This window comes from Cajanus cajan, chromosome 7 (genome assembly GCF_000230855.2).
Source record: "Cajanus cajan strain Asha chromosome 7, NIPB_CcT2T_4, whole genome shotgun sequence".
Lineage (NCBI taxonomy): Eukaryota > Viridiplantae > Streptophyta > Magnoliopsida > Fabales > Fabaceae > Cajanus > Cajanus cajan.
This window is the reverse complement of record NC_138523.1, coordinates 53,144,827-53,162,121: the sequence shown is the minus strand read 5'-3', so window position 1 is coordinate 53,162,121 and position 17,295 is coordinate 53,144,827. Positions and strand designations below refer to the sequence as shown.

General features: G+C 28.2%; 2 protein-coding genes across 7 annotated transcripts; one reads left to right on the top strand and one right to left on the bottom strand.

The window, feature by feature from the left end:
- The first annotated feature begins 5,740 nt into the window (after positions 1–5,740).
- On the top strand, positions 5,741–12,022 carry LOC109787984 (short-chain dehydrogenase TIC 32, chloroplastic). The gene is made up of 8 exons (XM_020346597.3): positions 5,741–5,905; positions 7,227–7,458; positions 7,657–7,736; positions 8,258–8,411; positions 8,989–9,067; positions 9,984–10,068; positions 11,096–11,142; positions 11,715–12,022. The coding sequence occupies exons 1-8, from the start codon at positions 5,800–5,802 to the stop codon at positions 11,871–11,873; spliced, it is 942 nt and encodes a 313-aa protein (XP_020202186.1). The 5' UTR covers positions 5,741–5,799; the 3' UTR covers positions 11,874–12,022.
- A 1,515-nt stretch (positions 12,023–13,537) lies between these two features.
- Positions 13,538–16,551, bottom strand: LOC109793526 (putative ubiquitin-like-specific protease 1B). 6 transcript variants are annotated; one of them, XM_020353005.3, is made up of 11 exons: positions 16,292–16,532; positions 16,086–16,140; positions 15,535–15,588; positions 15,142–15,292; positions 14,979–15,060; positions 14,809–14,898; positions 14,542–14,667; positions 14,287–14,418; positions 14,072–14,175; positions 13,877–13,967; positions 13,538–13,808 (listed from the first exon to the last, which is right to left on the bottom strand). In XM_020353005.3, exons 2-11 carry the CDS (start codon positions 16,126–16,128, stop codon positions 13,695–13,697), a joined length of 987 nt encoding a protein of 328 aa, XP_020208594.1. In that variant the 5' UTR covers positions 16,129–16,140; positions 16,292–16,532; the 3' UTR covers positions 13,538–13,694. The 6 variants fall into 6 exon arrangements, with proteins under 6 accessions (XP_020208594.1, XP_020208584.1, XP_082916200.1 ...); XM_020352995.3 differs by having other exon boundaries at positions 15,535–15,591; positions 16,292–16,528; XM_083060074.1 differs by having other exon boundaries at positions 15,142–15,336; positions 15,535–15,591; positions 16,292–16,482.
- Positions 16,552–17,295: the final 744 nt, after the last annotated feature.

Here is a 17,295-nt window from a genome sequence, read left to right as displayed (position 1 = left end):
TATTCTTATCAACCAAAGAGCATGTCTATTGATATTAAGAAGGAAGTAACTAAAAGACTATAATTTCCACCACTATCACCATTATTGTTGTCACATGACAACAATGAGATAGGTGGTGGTAGTAGTAGCTACAACGATGACAATGATGGTGGTGAGAGGAACGATGTTATTATTATTATTATCATTTTCACTACTTTCACCAACATCATTGTTGTTATAGCCGTCAACACTATTGTTGTTGTCCTTCCAAATGATAGACTTCTAAACTTTGCTATTGAACAATACAGTTTCATGATTTTTTTTTCAGGACTCAACAAGTAAAGAAATAAGAAGGTTTTGTGAAGATATTGGACAATTGGTTAAAATAGAAGTTGAGCACTCCACTTTAGAGTTTGGAAGTTTGTTTCGAGATTTAATAAAGAAAAGGGATAAGAAGATTTTGTGAAGATATTGGACAGGTGGTTAATACCAAAGTTGACTCAACTTTGGTATTTGAATTGCATCCTTTGATACTAGGATGTTTTGTGCCTTTGTGTCTTAAGGTATTACCCTTTAGATAAGGCTTCGATATGCATTAATCATAGTCAATATCAAGGAGTTAATGTCTACGATTCAAATTTTAACATACTCTGAGAAACAATAATGTTTGTGTTAATCTTTTAATCAAACTAAGTATGAATTTTGGTACTACACTACTATAATTTTTCCATACTCTTGTAAATACTTAGTAGATGTCATGGAAGTGTAGTTTGAAGTTGTAATTTTTCTAGTTTTGTTATGGTTATCTTTCATTACCAAAAAAAAAAAAAAACTCACCATTTAATTTGCATAATTATTTACCAATTATGTCTTGATAATTTATGGTAAATTAAAATTATGTATTTGCATAATTAATTAAAATCTTAAAAAGAAAAGAAACGTGATTTGCATCATAGAATAATGAGGTGATTTAAATATTATCTAATGAAGACAAATATATATAACTAATTATCGTTATCTTTCAATAAATAATTAAATGACTAGTAATTATTAATTTTTATATGTTATTTTCTAACAATTATTATGAGTACTAAAATGAATAAATTTTGTAAAATACTCTCGAATCCTTATTATAAGGCATAATTTAAAAAGAATTGTTGGTCCTTTATATAAGATATTTTACAATTTTTTTTTATAGAGCATTAATTTATTTTTTATTGTTTACTCTTTTTAAAGACCGTGAGTGTATGCGTTTCTCTCTCACACTTTTTTAGAATCTTCAATGGTCATTAATCATTTTTATTAGCAGTGGTGTTTAAGTCTTTATATAAATTATCCCGTTAATGAATTTTTTAATGAAATCAATTAACATAACTATTTATATTGATTTATGTGGCTCAAATAAAAATATCTCATAATAAGGATTGAAGGGAGTAATATATATTAAAATTTTATATATTCGTAAATATTAAAATGCATATAAAATATTAAAATTATAATTTTATATATAAACTATAAGTTAATATATGTAATAATTCAATATATATATATATATATATATATATATATATATATATATTAATTTGATTGATTGTTTGTAGCAATTTTAAAACTTTTATTCGAATATTTAATTAAAATATCTTAAAAATAATAATGCAAATTGTTTAAATGTGTGGTGATTTAACGTCAATGTAATTAAGGCAATTAAGCGCAAGATTATTAAATATATTTTGAGTCTTTAAACTTTAATTTAATTTTTTTAAATAAAAAATTAAATTTTAAATTTTATTAAATATTAATTATTTTTTAATGTTGTATCATACTTAATATTATAATTTAAAAAAAAAACTCGATTTTAACAGTTAGTGGGGCAAATTTAAGTTTTTCAGAAGTGTATTTAATATAAGCTGGGTTTAATTATGTTAGTCAACAATAATATTTTATCTGTAATTGTAATTTTGATTTCCTAATTTAATATAATAATAGACAATGTTTAAGATTCAAATTTTAACATGAGAAACAAAAATGTTTGTGTTGATCTTTTAGGCATGCTAAGTATAAGCTTTGGTACAGCATTACTATAATTTCTTCGTACTCTTGTAAATACTAAGTTGATGTCATGAGAGTGTAGTTTGAGGTCGAAATTTTTCTAGTTTTGTTATGGTTATCTTTCATTACCCAAAAAAAAAACCCATCATTTAATATTATTTTAGTTAAAATATACTTTTAAATTTTATTTATCATAAAATCAGGAAACAGATTAAAATTTAATTTAAATATTATATTATTTAATTAATATTAAATTATGATCAATGTTATAGTTTTAACAATTAAAAAATAAAAAATAAAAAATCAATAAATTTCAGGTTTTTCAAAATTAAAAAGGACTAAAATTAGATTTAAAATTAGGAAATCAAAATTACAATTACAGATAAAATATTATTGTTGACTAACATAATTAATCCCAGCTTATATTAAATACACTTTTGAAAAAATTAAATATGCCCTACTAACTGTTAAAATCGAGTTAAAAAAATCATAATATTAATTATGATACAATATTAAATAATAATTAATATTTGATAAATTAAAATTAAATTTTTATTTTTAAAAAATTAAATTAAAAATTTTAAAGACTAAAAATATATTTAATAATCTTATTAATTACATTAAAACACCAAATTTAAACAATTTGTTTTATTTGTCGTATATCAACGTATATTGACGCTCTCTTATTTCTAAGATATTTTTATTGAATATCCAAAAATCAATTAAAATAATATATATATATATATATATATGATGAGGGATCATTTTACTCCAAGAGTAAGTCTATCTAGACTTACTTTGTTCAATAACTCATGTTTTACATCAAATTTTAACGATCCAACCGTTCAATTTAAAGTTCTTAATACATAAATCAAATCTATAAATTTATAAAAAATCTGAAAATCATTTGATACTTATTTCATTAATTCAAATTGACGGATAATCATAAAATTATTTTATACATTAATTTGAATTAATAAAACGAAGTATTAAATAATTTTTAAATTTTCTAAAAATTTGCAGATTTGATATATGCATTAAGAACTTTAAATTGAACGGTTAGATCGTTAAAATTTGATGTAGAACATGAATTATTGAACGGAATAAGTCTAAGTAAACTTACTCCTGTAATAAAAGGATCCATCCTCTCTCTCTCTCTCTCTCTCTATATATATATATATATATTAATTTTGAATTATTGCATATATTAATTTATAGTTTATATATTAAATTATAAATTCATTTTAAAAAATTTAAGTATATAATTTTAATATTTTATATGCATTTTAATATTTACGAATATATAAAATTTTAATATATGTTACCCCTCCAATCCATATTATGAGACATTTTTAATCGAATCACATGAATTGGTTGATTTTATTAAAGAAATTATTAATAGAAGAGTTCTTATAAAGACTTAAGCATCAATATCAATAAAAATGACAAATGATAATTGAAGATTTTAAAAGATAAAAGAAAACGACTCACAATCTTTAATAAGAGTAAACAATGAAAATAAATTAATATTTTATAAAAAAATTGTAAAATTTCTTATATAAAAGACCATCAAATCTTTTTAAATTATGTCTTAGGATAAAAATTAGAGAGAGTATTATATAAAATTTATTCATTTTGGCACTCATAATAATTATTAAAAAATAACATATCAAAATTAATAATTATTAGTCATTTAATTATTTATTAAAAGTTAACGATAATTAATTATATATAATTATTAATTAGGTAATATTTAAATCACCTTATTATCCTTAATTTAGACCATGTAACGTGATGTAAATCACTTCTCTTTTTCTTTTTAAGATTTTTTAATTAATTATGCAAATACAAAATTTTAATTTATCATAAATTATCAAGACATAATTGGTAAATAATTATACTTTTAAAATATACTTTTCTTTTATCTTTTAAAATCTTCAATTATCATTTGTCATTTTTATTGATATTGATGCTTAAGTCTTTATAAGAACTCTTCTATTAATAAATTCTTTAATAAAATCAACCAATTCATGTGATTCGATTAAAAATGTCTCATAATATGGATTAGAGGGGTAATATATATTAAAATTTTATAAATTCGTAAATATTAAAATGCATATAAAATATTAAAATTATATACTTAAAATTTTTAAAATGAATTTATAATTTAATATATAAACTATAAGTTAATATATGCAATAATTCAAAATTAATATATATATATATATATATAGAGAGAGAGAGAGGATGGATCCTTTTATTACAGGAGTAAGTTTACTTAGACTTATTCCGTTCAATAATTCATGTTCTACATCAAATTTTAACGATCTAACCGTTCAATTTAAAGTTCTTAATGCATATATCAAATCTGCAAATTTTTAGAAAATTTAAAAATTATTTAATACTTCGTTTTATTAATTCAAATTAATGTATAAAATAATTTTATGATTATCCGTCAATTTGAATTAATGAAATAAGTATCAAATGATTTTCAGATTTTTTATAAATTTATAGATTTGATTTATGTATTAAGAACTTTAAATTGAACGGTTGGATCGTTAAAATTTGATGTAAAACATGAGTTATTGAACAAAGTAAGTCTAGATAGACTTACTCTTGGAGTAAAATGATCCCTTATCATATATATATATATATATATATATATATATATATATATATATTATTTTAATTGATTTTTGGATATTCAATAAAAATATCTTAGAAATAAGAGAGCGTCAATATACGTTGATATACGACAAATAAAACAAATTGTTTAAATGTGGTGTTTTAATGTAATTAATAAGATTATTAAATATATTTTTAGTCTTTAAAATTTTTAATTTAATTTTTTTAAAATAAAAATTTAATTTTAATTTATCAAATATTAATTATTATTTAATATTGTATCATAATTAATATTATGATTTTTTTAACTCGATTTTAACAGTTAGTAGGGCATATATAATTTTTTCAAAAGTGTATTTAATATAAGCTGGGATTAATTATGTTAGTCAACAATAATATTTTATCTGTAATTGTAATTTTGATTTCCTAATTTTAAATCTAATTTTAGTCCTTTTTAATTTTGAAAAACCTGAAATTTATTGATTTTTTATTTTTTATTTTTTAATTGTTAAAACTATAACATTGATCATAATTTAATATTAATTAAATAATATAATATTTAAATTACATTTTAATCTGTTTCCTGATTTTATGATAAATAAAATTTAAAAGTATATTTTAACTAAAATAATATTAAATATTAATTATATGTCTTTCATTTAATATAAAAAAATGCTACTAAAAGTAATTATAATCAACAATTCAACACTATAATTAACGGACGAATTGCACGTTTCATAAAATTAAAAAACTGTAATTACAAAATTAAAAATTGAATGACGAAAATTATGAAAGAAATATCATCAAGGGAATAAAAGTAAGATTTAGCTTAATTTTCTATAACTGCATATCCAGCTGTACAATGAAACAATCCTGTAATTTAGCGTATTTATTTAATGTAAATTAGCATACAAAATATATTTCATGTCTTGTAAATTATTTTTAAAATTAAAAATTAATAAAAATGATATAATAATAGATAATTATTAAAAATACAGATAATTATGAAATAAAATTGTTAAAAAAATAATTTTAAAAGTAAAATTACACAATATCGGTGAGTTATTTTCAGGTGCTTGGTGGGAATCATCATTTTACGCACTGCTTTTGCTTTTGCTGAGAGAGAGAGAGAGAGAGAGAGAGAAGATGTGGCCATTCAGCAAGAAAGGGGCTTCTGGGTTTTCATCATCATCCACTGCACAACAAGTTACTGAAGGCATTGATGGAACTTCTCTCACTGCTATTGTCACAGGTCCCTCCTTTTTCTTCTATAATTCCCACATACTGTATTTTTTTTCTTCCATCTAGTTCAATGATGGACTGAACAAATTGAAAAATGTTTCATTTATAATATAGTTCAATTGGCTTCTGTTGTAACCAGCCAGAGGAGTTTTTTTCGCTTATATATTTGTTCGTCTTGTTAATGAGTTTTTGAGCGTGTCCTATTGGTGAGTACACGTTTTGTTTGCCACGTGTTGCAAAGAACCATGGATTTAAATCGCGGTCGCTGAGGTTTTTAAAACCTTGTATAGAACTATTTGGAACTACTACCCTGTAGCCTTGCATCGGATATTGACTTGCGGAGTGATTTACAAGCTTTTTCGATTAGCCCAACAAGACTGAATCCCTAGAACTAGGGTGTTCAAAACCTAATCAAAACATTTTAGACTGCCAAATTGATAAAATATATATAAAAACCAAAATAATCAAACCGAAAACCAAAATAAAATGCATACTTTTTTAGCTGTTTGGTTCGGTCTTCAGTTCTTGTTGTGAAAACCTAACCGAACACCGCAGATTATATTTATATCTATTTATTTAATGGATATATATATATATATATATATATATATATATATATATATATATATATATATATATATATATATATATATAGCATTATGAAGTACTACTATTATCTTAAACTTTAATAGTTATAATAGTATGTTATATATAAATACTTTTTATAAGAAGTTTGTGATATGCAATTTATCTTCCTCTATAAGTAATAAGTATTAAATTAATTTATAGCATTTATTTTTTTGTTTTGTGATTAAGATATACAATTTCTTTATATTTCAAAGGTGTAACTTTTTTAAAAGATAATGTTAAACAATCATACCACATATTATTTTTCAACAAAAATATTTTAAATATATTTTATAAAAAATATTTTTTAATAAATAATATAGCATAATAATTATATAATTTTACTTGTTAAATTCTTCATTATGTCAATAAATTAAAAAAAATGCTAAACCAAATTGAACCTAACAAAACCATAAAAGATCAATTTGGTTTAGTTCGGATTTGATGTTACATTAATGAACCCAATCACTTGTTCAATTTATGTTTGTTTGGATGACTTTTGTTCCAAAAACCAAACTAAACTACACTACCTAGAACTCTATAAATGCAACAACCGAAACTGGAGTCTTTGGTGGGGCATAACTTGTGCATCTCTGCATATCAGCGTATGCATGCTTCATTGAACTCTAGCAGTTGACAAGATTAATAATTATTGGAATGATGTTCCATTTTTTAAATGTGGTATGTGAACATTCTGGTAACAGGAGCATCCAGTGGTATTGGCACTGAGACTACACGTGTACTTGCTTTGCGCGGTGTCCATGTCATTATGGGTGTGAGAAATATGATTGCTGCTAAAGATGTCAAAGAAACAATACTTAAAGAGATTCCCTCTGCTAAAGTTGATGCCATGGAGTTAGATCTCAGTTCAATGGAGTCTGTCAAGAAATTTGCATCAGAGTTTAAGTCCTCTGGTCTTCCATTGAACATCTTGATGTAAGAAAAGGAGATGACATGGTTCACTTATCAACTTTATTTTCACTATTTATTTTTATCATTTTGGTTTTAGTAATGTGTTTGGTTACTAGTTCTCTCTCATTATCCATGCCTATGTACCAATTGAGCTTTCTTAATCCTGGTCATTCAAGCAAACACAAGAGTAATATTGTTTTCTGGTTTGTTCGTAATTACAAGAAACAATGCAGGAATTATGGCATGCCCTTTCAAGCTCTCTAAAGACAAAATTGAACTACAGTTTGCCACAAATCACTTGGGTATGTTGAAAATGTTATTGTCTAGTTCAAGGTCCAACTAACTGAATCTGAGTGTTCTTCCATTAGAAAATTCATTTGATGACTGATAGTGACATTGCTTCAAATTTACTGATAGTTTATTTGTTAACGTAAACTTTCTGAGCTTCCTAGTTTAAATGGGAAAAGGGAATTGAAGGGAAACATTTTGGCCCTTGCAGAAGTTTCTAGGAACTGTATAGGCCATGTGATTTGTATCTCTCTGATTCAGATAATTAAGAATTCGGATAAAAGGTGATAGTTACTGTAGCAATATAGTCATAGACATATGCATCCTTTTTCTTTCTTTCTTGGGGAAGCAGTTATAAATCATTGAAGCATGAAATATGTGTATTACTACACTTACAACTTTCTCAACCTATATAATTGGGTGATATTTTATATTAAACATCAAGTAATTATTTTATTGTTTATTTAAATGAATAGAATGAGAATATGTGGTAGTGATCTTAATCCTGATGCTTTTATTTAACACACTTTTGCAGGGCATTTTCTCTTGACAAATCTTTTGTTGGACACTATGAAGAAAACTTCACGTGAGACTAAAAAAGAAGGAAGAATTGTTAATGTCTCCTCTGAGGCTCACCGATTTGCATATCCTGAAGGAATCCGTTTTAACAAAATTAATGATGAATCAAGGTAATATGTAACCTAAATTCAAATTACAACAAGATATGCTGGCAGCTTTTTTTTCTCTTTTTATTTTTTAATGGAAGAAGAGTTTATTGAGAGGGGAAATGGAGACTTGTGCAGGAGTCTTGAGACCTCAGTTCTATTATATCAGTCACTCAGCTCTAACATTTTTTTTATTATACAAAAGTACTATTCAATATTAACTTATTAAGTTTGTGATTATTCTATGTAGTTTTGGTACTCAGATTTTCTGTGTGTATTGGAGAATATGCCAGATCTGATACAAAAAAACTTTCTGATAGGATTTAATGCTCATGGATATAATTGTAGACCACTTGACCTATACCTACCTATGCACGTCTTAGTTGCATTTAGTAGAATTAGGAATGGAGATGTGATTCTCGTAGTACTTACTGAAACAACTTGTGTTATGTATATTTGATTTTGCTTCCATGTTTACAGTTAAATCAAATGACTCACCTTAGTTTTTTTGGTAATTGAAGCATCAAAACATGATTTATGTTCCTGTAGTTTTTGTCAACTGGTGGTGTGTATTTAATTATGTTTGCTTCCTTGTGTTCAGTTACAACAACTGGCGTGCATATGGGCAGTCAAAGCTTGCCAACATTTTACATGCAAATGAACTTACAAGACGTCTCAAGGTTTGCTAGCTTCTTTCTCCTCTACAGTGGTGTAATTTACAATATTATCTGGTAGAATAGTTAATAGTACTTTTTTTACACCATAGTGCAACATTTTAGTTGGCCATTGAGCAACATAATATTTTAATAAGTTAGCATTATTATCCCTGATTTATGTAAACTTTTGGCTGATTAATAAGAAAAAGATGTCCTTAGTTTTATGTGTTCATTCATTGTCCCTTTGGCTTTTGTCAGTTCACTAAGAAACTGATATTTCTGATTGAACATAATCAGATTGTGGCATGACCTTTGTTTAGTGTAATTAATTCCTGTTTCAGCCTCGTTTCCAATGGAAACAATTCTATTGTATTTTGAAGTTATATATTGCTTTCTTACTTGGTTGCAATAGACTAGCAGATTCAGACTTGTGCCAAATTTGTTTCTTCTCACTCACTCGTTATGTTCATTGTGCTCTAAGGAATTAAACTATTTTTCACAAGCCATCAGGATATCATTTAGAATTACTTAATTTTTAACTGTATTTTTCTTCTTCACACTACACTCTTACTAATCCCTTTATCTTGCTGGTTAATGGTCATGTATAAGAAGTTGCTCATTATTGTTATTTTTTATTAATTAAAGTTGACCATATCTTTGGGAAGGTTGCTGATTTGTTAGAAAAAAGTAGGTGATTATTGATTACCAATATTTGTTATTCATCAATTTCAGTGGGATTTTTAGCCCCTGGATTCAGTTTCTGAAAAAACTCAAATTTCGAGTCCCTCCTGGCAACTACTATCATATAATCCTTGTGTTTCTTTCTCGTTCTGCTTTTTTGTGGTTACCTTTTTCTATGTTGTGTGTAAAGATGGCACCTTGTTTTTACCACATTTGCTGTCTTTTATGTATGTAATATTATGTTTTGCATCTTGGTCAGGAAGATGGGGCGGATATTACTGCAAATTCTCTTCATCCGGGAACAGTTACCACCAATCTTTTCCGTTACAACAGTACAGTGAATGGTAACTACCACGTGATCTCTATCTAGGAATTGTATAGGTCATGGAATTTGTATGATGCATTCTGCATTATCGTCTTTTTTTTCATGTTAATTGTCTTTTAAAATGCAATAAGCTCGCATTTGTCTACATTTCTTTTTGGTTTTATATCCTTAATTTGGTACAAAATATTGTTCAGAAACCAACACCTATTAAGATTAGGTTGGTAATGACACACCAGGAGTGAGAATTCGTGTAAGATTTGTATTCAAATGAAAGAGCTTAAGCTCTTATAGAGGATACCAGATCCTCAGCTCCTCTGGGAAGGACTTTCTCTGTCTAAAAGCGACCCAAATAATCAACCTGCCTCTCACACCATGTTAGGACCCAGTGGCAAGGAGCGGGAGTTGAGACCCACATTGAATGTATGGGATTCTGGTGCGGGGATTCCAAGGCCTTGGGCGCTATTACATGGTTAACTTTTATGGTGTGGTTCTTCCAAGGTTCTTATCAATTGGTATCGTATTTTGGGGCTGTGGAGCTTGAGTTTCACATTAGAAGAATGAGGTTTTGAAACGGATTTATATGGTCTTGAACTTTGCAACTACAATGGCTAGTTTTTATGATTCTCCCAAGGTTCTTATAACTCTCCTTGCCCCTATAACCACTCTGCTAGGCCTATTTTACCTGCCAACTCAGCAGCATAACTAATTCTCTTCCCCCATAGCTCTTTTCTGTTTACATATACAGGCCTTCCAGATTATGGATTTTTTGGGGCTCAAGTCCATAACTGGTCCATGTCTTGTTCAGTCTTCCTGGTTACGTCAGGCCATGATCAAGTGCCCTATCAGTTGTTAGCCCTTCTGAATATTGAATGCAGGCATGCGAAAGAACAGCTTGAGCATTCTCGAGGAGCATTTCTCGTGATCATTTGGAAAAGACCTTTTAATTTTACAACACTTAATTTGTATATCAATTCATGTCTGTGAAATTGTTTATTTTTTTCAATGCAGATAATGATTGATGTGTATATTCTGTTTGATTTGTGCAGGGCTAATTGCTGCGATTGGGAGGCTTTTTCTTAAAAATGTCCAGCAGGTAAGTTGAATCAGACCTATATTATATACTCCCCCTATTCTCTATTATAAGCAAAATAAATGATTTTATGCATATTAAAAAAGTTGATTATTTGCATTAAATTATGCTATTTTCATTAAATTCTTTCTAAATTGTCCTTATTATAAATGTGAAAGAAATAATGCACCCGAAAAGTCATGTATTAAAGGATGGATATTTTAGAGAAAATATCATTACATGATGTAAAAGTAGTTAAATTTACTATTTTTTATTTATTTATAATAGACAACAAAGGAAGTATGTCGGGCCGACATCATGATTTTTAGGGCATTATGCTATATAGTATATATTTTCAATGATTACCGGTACTCTTGTGAGTTGCCGAACATTTATTTGTTGTTACTTGTTTGTTATCTTTAGTACACTTGAAAACATTTATTATGAAGTTAGTAAATAATTGACAATTCACCTAGATACAGCATGCATAAGGATACAATGTACTCTTTTTAACATAGTAGAGGATTCAAACATTCCTGTGGTTAATGTGGGATTCTTCTGACCTTGCTTGTTCACCTTGTCCAATCATAATGCAGGGAGCCGCAACAACATGCTATGTAGCTTTGCACCCACAAGTGAAGGGAATTAGTGGCAAGTATTTTTCAGACAGTAATTTGGCCAAAACAACCTCACAGGGCACTGATGCTGATTTGGCCAAGAAATTATGGGACTTCAGCACGGATTTGACCAAGTAAAACCCCCCACTGTTATTTCTCAATAGAATACATCAATTGTATGACATCCTGTAATATATTTATACCGAGATTATGATTCCTACATTGGCTTGGTCCTACTCTAACCTTTTATTTTGCACAGAATTTATACCAATAAGTCTTAAAAGTCATTTTCTGCATTATATTGAAGAAATGCGCAAACGTGGAGTTAGTCTCACTTTGTTAAGAAAATGAATTTGTGCAAGAATATCACTTTCTATACTTTATTATTTCCTGTTGGATGACTCTCCCAACTCCAAGCTTGTTGAGCTTCAATTGAACACGACAATCGAGGCTCTCCAAATTGATTTCAATGAACTAGGTGTTATTTGTAAGATACTTTGGCCTCGTATATACCATCAAAATAGTGCAGAGGAATGAAAATAACCATATAGTTTATCTCAAACTTACACAGCTCAATCAAAGGCACCCCTCTCAGGCACTTCTAATCATCCCCTTTAACTTCAAGCCTTTTTATAAAGCTGATTGGGCCATTGATCCAGACGATAGGAGGTCACATCAGATGCTGAGATGGCTTTAGGTCTTTTTCTTGTCTCTTCGTCTAGGAAGCAAACAACAGTCAACAGTGGCTCCCTCAAGCACTGAGACTTGGTTGTGAAAGTATGATAGATGGATTTTGTGTAATAAATTCAGTAATAAGTGAGCTTTTTTTTTTTTTTTTTTTTTACGATATTTGAACATAGGAACCCAAATAAGTGTGTTTTCTAAAAATATACTTAAGTTTAAAATGTTTTCACATTTGATCTTGGTCTATTTAATATGATCAAGAATAGAATCACCAAATTATATTTCTTTTTTCAACGAATATGAAAATGTCTCGACTAGTGTATTTCATTGAAATTGAACTAGAACACAAGATCTATCCAGCCCGATTGGCATTATATTTTCGAGGTAAATGAATCATATGATTTAAATTGTTTTGTAATCGTCTATATTTTCTTAAATTTACCATCAAAAAATTATAATTACTATCTATAACTTAAAGAAATATGTTTTTCAAAAAAATATATGTATTTTTTCATTTTTTTCAAGAAATATAATAATTATCATATAGGTAATAAACAGAGTCAAGCTAATTGAATTTAACCACATGTTCATACGATGTTTGAATTTGACGATTCCATTTTGATTGACATCCCCAAAATATAATCAAGTTATAGGTAATTGAGAGAAGCGTGGGTACAACGAATAAACCTTTATTTTAGGCACTTAAACTTTTCAAAAATCTTCATTTCAGCGCCAACTTTATTCATTGAGTCTGTTTTTTTGGAATGCGAAACAAAAATAAAAAGTAATATTAAAAAAGAGTAAAATGTATGACATTATGAGAACAAATGTGGATTTTATAAATTTAGGATTAGTGTGATTTCAAAACTAAAATGAGCATTTACTAAAGGTACAATTGCCTCCAACAACATCAATTAGAAAAAAGTTAAAATATATTTGTTTAGTCTTTATATATAATATTTATTTATTTATTATTTGATCTTTAAATTTAAAAAATGATCCAATCCTTGGACATGGAATGATTTTCAATTTGATCTCTGCTGTCGGTTACTATTATAAGTTATAACACTAACACAAGAGATACGAATAAACAGGACGAAGATGAAAATTTGTGCGACTGAAAAGTGAAAAGTCTTTTATTATAGGAACCAACTTGAAAAGTATCACATATATGTAAGAATGAAAACTGTATTTGAATTAAAGAAAAAAAGTAAGCAAGTATAAGCGAAAATGTCTTGGTAGACGTCTCAACTATTGGAGTTATGAAGTTGATAGTCAGCCTAATTTTTCCCATACTTGTGCCGCCTTCAAAATCGTTTCTCTAACCTCATTTTTAGGATGTTGAACCCATCCACACATAAAGCTTTGCCGAAACTTCTGAATTTCTTTCTGTAAAATCTTTTAAAGTAAGTCGCACTTCAACAAGGTAGCTTAGTAAAACACAAATTAATACTCACGTCTTGATAATCAGGCATGCTTTTGTCTTGCCATTTTATCGATCCATCCCAAATTTCCATGTATTTCATCACATAGATGCCACAATCATGACTTTATCAAACATATAAAGCATCAATGAGAAACAATATATTATTATCTTTAATAACGAATTCAGTTTTACATAAATGAACATGAGAGCTACACGCATTACTCACTTGTTTTTCTGCCTAGGAACATCAACGTAAACAAGTGTTACCGATGCATTCTCTTCTGTCAAACCAGGACTCATTAATACCAGCAGCTCCTCAAAACGACGTTTCTTTGCATTGAAAAACCATTTATTGGTTGGATCAGACAAAGAATTTAGGAATAAAAAATTGACAAAAATAATGTAAATATTTCCTAAGGAAAAAGAAATGTTCAACACTACCGTTGCATCGTCCAAGTTTTTCTTGCTGATTGAGAGATTATTTTGCATCGGATCTAACACATACAGGGTTTTTTCCTTGGGCTCGAACGCATAACAAGACCAATGCTCCTCAAACAAAGTTGGTGCAAAAATCTAAAAGGACAAAGGAAACAAATTATCTTACCTGAAAGACATTGTATACCACCAATTCTAAAGGTTACTTATAAACCATATTAAATTTCATACACAAGGCACATAAGGTGACACCATACTTACAAATTTGCACTGATTAATATCATAACCCAATTTAATCGGCGAGATGAATTGTGATACATCCTCAATGCACCAAGGCTTGTAGCTATCTTCTTCATTAGATAGATTTGAGCGAAATAGTACCTTACTCTACACAGAAACATCATTGACTGACTGACATGAGAATGTTATGCTGACTAAACGCTATTATAGAAAAACATTACTGCCATAAATGTTGATAGCGTCCTTCAACAGCTCTTTTGTTTATGAACTTTATAGTTAACTACTCACCATAAATTGTGGGCTAAAAATATGACGAGTGACAGCCCCATTGGTTGCCTTCTCCTCTTCCATCATTATCTTTCCAGCAGCTAAAATCACCTGAACATTATATATACTTTTTCAATTATAAGACAAAAAATTAGAACGTTAAATTCAGCCTTCAGCATTTTAGTACCGACCATAAAACTGACCCATCCTTTTGGTCTCATTGTATGGCTATCCTTGCGGCCTAAGTGAACGCCAAACATGCTAACCAAGACACTGGGATTGGAATACATGATCTTCAACATCAGTAAGACAACATATGCAACATCAAACTACCAAGGTACCGTAGCTTCGTACCTCAATTCATCATGTACATTTGGTCTACGGGTACAAAAGTAATATAGCTTGTTCAGCATAGACAGGGACTTTTTGTCCACAGCCTTCTTCACTTGTTGACGGCCGGAAGGTTCCAATGGCACAGATGGCCTACTTTCGGGGGCCCTGATAGCTAATTGAATAATACATGATCAGGTTACTGGACTCAGCTAGAGCCTAGGTACCAAAAAGAAAAATTGATCACATTACTCACATTTATATCACAGAATCATGGCACACTAACAACATATAACACATTTCTAGTTTTACACTAGAGTAGATGTAAAGGATCACAAGCTAGAAGAAATCAACATCAGAGAATCTATTAATCAAAAATGTTAAGTTAAAGGAAGAAGGAATTTTCGCCATAACTACCACTGCTTGAAGGTTCGACTGCCTCACTTGTCGTGTCTTTCTCCATGCTACCAGCTGCTGATACAAGGAAAGCACAATTTGTCACGTTAATACGTAAGTTCTGAACTTATAACAGTATTGGAGCAACAGAATTAACTAACATATCCTATTGGAGCATCAACAGAATTAATTAATACATCCTAACAGAATTTTAACTAACTTCCTGTTGCTCCAATAACCTCATAATGTAAAGGAAATATTCATGTAACACAAGCATAGGTATAAAATTTCTAAAACTGCATCAGGATATAGTGTATAAAAATATAAAAAAAAACAAAAACAATTAAGTATCAAAATCAAAATATTAATACAATTTTCATAATGTTCTAACTCCAGTAATTAACAAAAATACAAAATGCATGGATTGAACAGAGCTTGAGTGATAAGGGAATACAGGTACTTAATCTATAACTATACATCAAGTGTAATACAATCATGTGTAACAAACACGTATCTGATACATGTACAAGTGCGACTAACTCATGGTTCAAGTAAGTAGATGAAGTGTGTACCTTTGGCAGTGGTAGATGAATTCTTCCTCTTACGTGGCGGCATTCTTAACTTTCACTGTTTAGCGAAACAACAAGAATCACACTTCTCAAAATTGAAATATCTAATGCAAAATAATGATAATGAATGTTGAAAATGGAAGCATAAACACTTTAGTTAACAGAAGAAGAAGAGAGAGAGAGAGAGAGAGAGAGAGAGTTGAGTAAACCCTAAGAAGTAGAAGAAGAGGAAGACAAAGATGGAGGAAGAGAAGAAGCGCGCGACGACATCAAAAGGAAATTCAGAAATGTTTCGACACAACTGTCCCGACCACTCTGCTTTCTATTTATAGAATTATCGAACCATTTGTAGCACTCTACTTTACAATGCTTTAACACCATTTTTTCTAAATTATTTCTTTTATAAAAACTTTATTAATAACTTCATCTGTAAACAAAATATAACAGTTTTATTAATAACTTTCTCTGTAAGCCAAATAAAATATATATCTAAAATATTCTCTATTTAATTCAAATTTTATTTCAATAACTTTTAATTCTCGTATTATCAATCGCATGATCTTTAAAATGAAGAAAAAGCACTTTCATTTAAAATAAATTTTCATGAAATTGAATTTCGACCAATTAATGTGGAGTAGTTTGAGAGAAATGAAATTAATTTTCTTTTGCATGCAGATGAAGTTAACTAACTTTTTTTAATCAACGTGTGGCAAGAAAACACCATGCCTATTTTAAACTATTGGACATAGGTTTTACCCATTAATAATAATGGGTAAAAAATAATAAATAAAAAAATTACTAAAAATATTGTTAAAATATATCTGAAAATATGGTGAAAATACATTAATAATATTTGTTAATATAAAAATTACTTTTGGGTCGTTGGCTTTTGTTTTTTTAATTACCATATATAATTATTATTAACTAGATTTTCACATGGGGATACAAGTAAAATACTCAAATTTTGTTCGTTGGGATGTAATTTTATTTTATTATTTGGTATGCTAGTTTGAAATATGATTTTGTTAAACTATGCAATATAAGTTTATTATGACAATTTTCCTACGGTCTTCACATTGAAAAAATACTGACAAGTTGACATCAACTATTTAACTTTAATATCTCTAATATATCTATTAATATAATAACTTTTTTTTATTTTTTGAGATTCCATATCTTTTAACAAAATTTTAATTAATTTTTTTTATTAGAA